General features: G+C 45.0%; 1 protein-coding gene across 1 annotated transcript in view; it reads left to right on the forward strand.

Annotated features, from left to right (window-relative positions):
* Positions 1–4,564, forward strand: part of LOC118942824 (voltage-dependent L-type calcium channel subunit alpha-1C-like) — a 146,534-nt gene extending 141,970 nt beyond the window's left edge. The window contains exon 3 of the mRNA XM_036956555.1: positions 2,082–4,564. Within this exon, the coding sequence (XP_036812450.1) occupies positions 2,082–2,202 (121 nt within the window). The 3' untranslated portion in view covers positions 2,203–4,564. The remainder of the gene's footprint in view (positions 1–2,081) is intronic.
* Positions 4,565–4,804: the final 240 nt, after the last annotated feature.

The following is a 4,804-nucleotide window of genomic DNA, read 5'->3' on the forward strand; positions in this document are numbered from 1 at the left end:
GGAATAGTATGGTACTATATAGGGAATAGTAGGGTACTATATAGGGAATAGTATGGTACTATATAGGGAATAGTAGGGTACTATATAGGGAATAGTATGGTACTATATAGGGAATAGTATGGTACTATATAGGGAATAGTATGGTACTATATAGGGAATAGTATGGCACTATATAGGGAATAGTAGGGTACTATATAGGGAATAGTATGGTACTATATAGGGAATAGTATGGTACTATATAGGGAATAGTATGGTACTATATAGGGAATAGTATGGTACTATATAGGGAATAGTATGGTACTATATAGGGAATAGTAGGGCACTATATAGGGAATAGTATGGTACTATATAGGGAATAGTATGGTACTATATAGGGAATAGTATGGTACTATATAGGGAATATTATGGTACTATATAGGGAATAGTAGGGCACTATATAGGGAATAGTAGGGTACTATATAGGGAATAGTATGGTACTATATAGGGAATAGTATGGTACTATATAGGGAATAGTATGGTACTATATAGGGAATAGTATGGTACTATATAGGGAATAGTATGGTACTATATAGGGAATAGTATGGTACTATATAGGGAATAGTAGGGCACTATATAGGGAATAGTATGGTACTATATAGGGAATAGTAGGGTACTATATAGGGAATAGTAGGGCACTATATAGGGAATAGTATGGTACTATATAGGGAATAGTATGGTACTATATAGGGAATAGTAGGGTACTATATAGGGAATATTAGGGCACTATATAGGGAATAGTATGGTACTATATAGGGAATAGTATGGTACTATATAGGGAATAGTATGGTACTATATAGGGAATAGTATGGCACTATATAGGGAATAGTATGGTACTATATAGGGAATAGTAGGGTACTATATAGGGAATAGTAGGGCACTATATAGGGAATAGTATGGTACTATATAGGGAATAGTATGGTACTATATAGGGAATAGTATGGTACTATATAGGGAATAGTATGGTACTATATAGGGAATAGTATGGTACTATATAGGGAATAGTAGGGCACTATATAGGGAATAGTATGGCACTATATAGGGAATAGTATGGTACTATATAGGGAATAGTATGGTACTATATAGGGAATAGTAGGGCACTATATAGGGAATAGTATGGTACTATATAGGGAATAGTATGGTACTATATAGGGAATAGTATGGTACTATATAGGGAATAGTAGGGCACTATATAGGGAATAGTATGGTACTATATAGGGAATAGTATGGTACTATATAGGGAATAGTATGGTACTATATAGGGAATAGTATGGTACTATATAGGGAATAGTATGGTACTATATAGGGAATAGTATGGTACTATATAGGGAATAGTATGGTACTATATAGGGAATAGTATGGTACTATATAGGGAATAGTATGGTACTATATAGGGAATAGTATGGTACTATATAGGGAATAGTATGGTACTATATAGGGAATAGTATGGTACTATATAGGGAATAGTATGGTACTATATAGGGAATAGTATGGTACTATATAGGGAATAGTAGGGCACTATATAGGGAATAGTAGGGTACTATATAGGGAATAGTATGGTACTATATAGGGAATAGTATGGTACTATATAGGGAATAGTAGGGCACTATATAGGGAATAGTATGGTACTATATAGGGAATAGTATGGTACTATATAGGGAATAGTATGGTACTATATAGGGAATAGTAGGGCACTATATAGGGAATAGTAGGGCACTATATAGGGAATAGTATGGTACTATATAGGGAATAGTAGGGCACTATATAGGGAATAGTATGGTACTATATAGGGAATAGTATGGTACTATATAGGGAATAGTATGGTACTATATAGGGAATAGTAGGGCACTATATAGGGAATAGTAGGGCACTATATAGGGAATAGTATGGTACTATATAGGGAATAGTATGGTACTATATAGGGAATAGTATGGTACTATATAGGGAATAGTATGGCACTATATAGGGAATAGGGTGCCATTTGGGATGCATACTTTCTCTGTCATCTGATCTCCAGCTTCCTTCCTTAACTCCAGCTCTTCCAGACCGTTTGAAATTATCATTTTGATGACTATATTTGCGAACTGCGTGGCCTTAGCTGTCTACATCCCCTTCCCAGAGGACGACTCCAACGCCACCAACTCAAACCTGGTAAGTCACACCTGACCTGACACAGGCTCTTATGTCATGTTGCTATGGTTATTCCGCTCTGTTTGACTGTAGGTACCAGGTGGCTGTGTGTGTGGGGGGGTTGAGTTGTCGTGGTTACCTGTATCCCCATCCTCCATGTTGTGGTTTGGAGAGAACAGGGCATGTGGAGGGCAGCTAATACGTTGCCTTGGGACTTCTGTATGGTACATACTGTATGTGTTGGTGTCTGAGCATATGTACACGGTGTCTGATCATGTACATGGTGTCTGATCATGCACATGGTGTCTGATCATGTACATGGTGTTTGAGTAGAGTGAGTGGAGGGAATGTGGGGCTCCCGAGTGGCGCAGGGGTCTAAGGCACTGCATCTCAGATAGAGGCGTCACTGTAGTCAATGGTTCCAATCCAGGCTGCATCACATCTGGCTGTGATTGGGAGTCCCATAGGGTGGCGCACAATTGGCCCAGGTTTGGCCGGGGTAGGCCGTCATTGTAAATAAGAATTTGTTCTTATCTGACTTTCCTAATTACATTTTATAATGTGTGGTGATCTGGTCCTCCTGTGTGTTACTGTGTGTGGTTGAGATGGTAACTGCTGGCTGTGTGGTGACCTGGTCCTCCTGCTGGCTATGTGGTGACCTGGTCCTCCTGCTGGCTATGTGGTGACCTGGTCCTCCTGTGTGTTACTGTGTGTGGTTGAGCCGGTAACTGCTGGCTGTGTGGTGACCTGGTCCTCCTGCTGGCTATGTGGTGACCTGGTCCTCCTGCTGGCTATGTGGTGACCTGGTCCTCCTGCTGGCTATGTGGTGACCTGGTCCTCCTGTGTGTTACTGTGTGTGGTTGAGATGGTAACTGCTGGCTGTGTGGTGACCTGGTCCTCCTGCTGGCTATGTGGTGACCTGGTCCTCCTGCTGGCTATGTGGTGACCTGGTCCTCCTGCTGGCTATGTGGTGACCTGGTCCTCCTGCTGGCTATGTGGTGACCTGGTCCTCCTGCTGGCTGTGTGGTGACCTGGTCCTCCTGCTGGCTATGTGGTGACCTGGTGTTACTGTGTGTGGTTGAGCCGGTAACTGCTGGCTGTGTGGTGACCTGGTCCTCCTGCTGGCTATGTGGTGACCTGGTCCTCCTGCTGGCTATGTGGTGACCTGGTCCTCCTGCTGGCTATGTGGTGACCTGGTCCTCCTGCTGGCTATGTGATGACCTGGTCCTCCTGCTGGCTATGTGGTGACCTGGTCCTCCTGTGTGTTACTGTGTGTGGTTGAGATGGTAACTGCTGGCTGTGTGGTGACCTGGCCCTCCTGCTGGCTATGTGGTGACCTGGTCCTCCTGCTGGCTATGTGGTGACCTGGTCCTCCTGTGTGTTACTGTGTGTGGTTGAGCCGGTAACTGCTGGCTGTGTGGTGACCTGGTCCTCCTGCTGGCTATGTGGTGACCTGGTCCTCCTGCTGGCTATGTGGTGACCTGGTCCTCCTGCTGGCTATGTGGTGACCTGGTCCTCCTGTGTGTTACTGTGTGTGGTTGAGATGGTAACTGCTGGCTGTGTGGTGACCTGGTCCTCCTGCTGGCTATGTGGTGACCTGGTCCTCCTGCTGGCTATGTGGTGACCTGGTCCTCCTGCTGGCTATGTGGTGACCTGGTCCTCCTGCTGGCTATGTGGTGACCTGGTCCTCCTGCTGGCTATGTGGTGACCTGGTCCTCCTGCTGGCTATGTGGTGACCTGGTCCTCCTGCTGGCTGTGCGGTGACCTGGTCCTCCTGCTGGCTGTGCGGTGACCTGGTCCTCCTGTGTGTTACTGTGTGTGGTTGAGACGGTAACTGCTGGCTGTGTGGTGACCTGGTCCTCCTGCTGGCTGTGCGGTGACCTGGTCCTCCTGTGTGTTACTGTGTGTGGTTGAGATGGTAACTGCTGGCTGTGTGGTGACCTGGTCCTCCTGCTGGCTGTGCGGTGACCTGGTCCTCCTGTGTGTTACTGTGTGTGGTTGAGACGGTAACTGCTGGCTGTGTGAAGTTAATATGAATGGTTAATGTGGAACTACTAGCCAGGAGAATGGTTAATGTAGAACTACTAGTCAGGAGAATGGTTAATGTAGAACTACTAGCCAGGAGAATGGTTAATGTAGAACTACTAGTCAGGAGAATGGTTAATGTAGAACTACTAGTCAGGAGAATGGTTAATGTAGAACTACTAACCAGGAGAATGGTTAATGTAGAACTACTAACCAGGAGAATGGTTAATGCAGAAATACTAACCAGGAGAATGGTTAATGTAGAACTACTAGTCAGGAGAATGGTTAATGTAGAACTACTAATGTCTGTCAGAACTGGAGATGGACTCATCATCTCCCTATTTCTCTCTCTCTCTCTCTCTCTCTCTCTCTCTCTCTCTCTCTCTCTCTCTCTCTCTTCTCTCTCCCCTCTCTCTCACTCTCTCCCCTCTCTCTCACTCTCTTTCTCTCCCTCTGTCTATGTCTCTCTCTCTGTCTCTCTCCCTCTCCCTCTCTCTCTCCCTCTCTCTCCCTCTCTTCCTCTCTCTCGCGCCCTCTCTCTCCCTCTCTTCCCCTCTATCTCTCTCTTTCTCTCTCTCTGTTTCTCTTTCTCTCTCTCTCCCTCTCTCTCTCT

The sequence above is a fragment of the Oncorhynchus mykiss genome, chromosome 21, assembly GCF_013265735.2.
Source record: "Oncorhynchus mykiss isolate Arlee chromosome 21, USDA_OmykA_1.1, whole genome shotgun sequence".
Taxonomy (NCBI): Eukaryota; Metazoa; Chordata; class Actinopteri; order Salmoniformes; family Salmonidae; genus Oncorhynchus; species Oncorhynchus mykiss.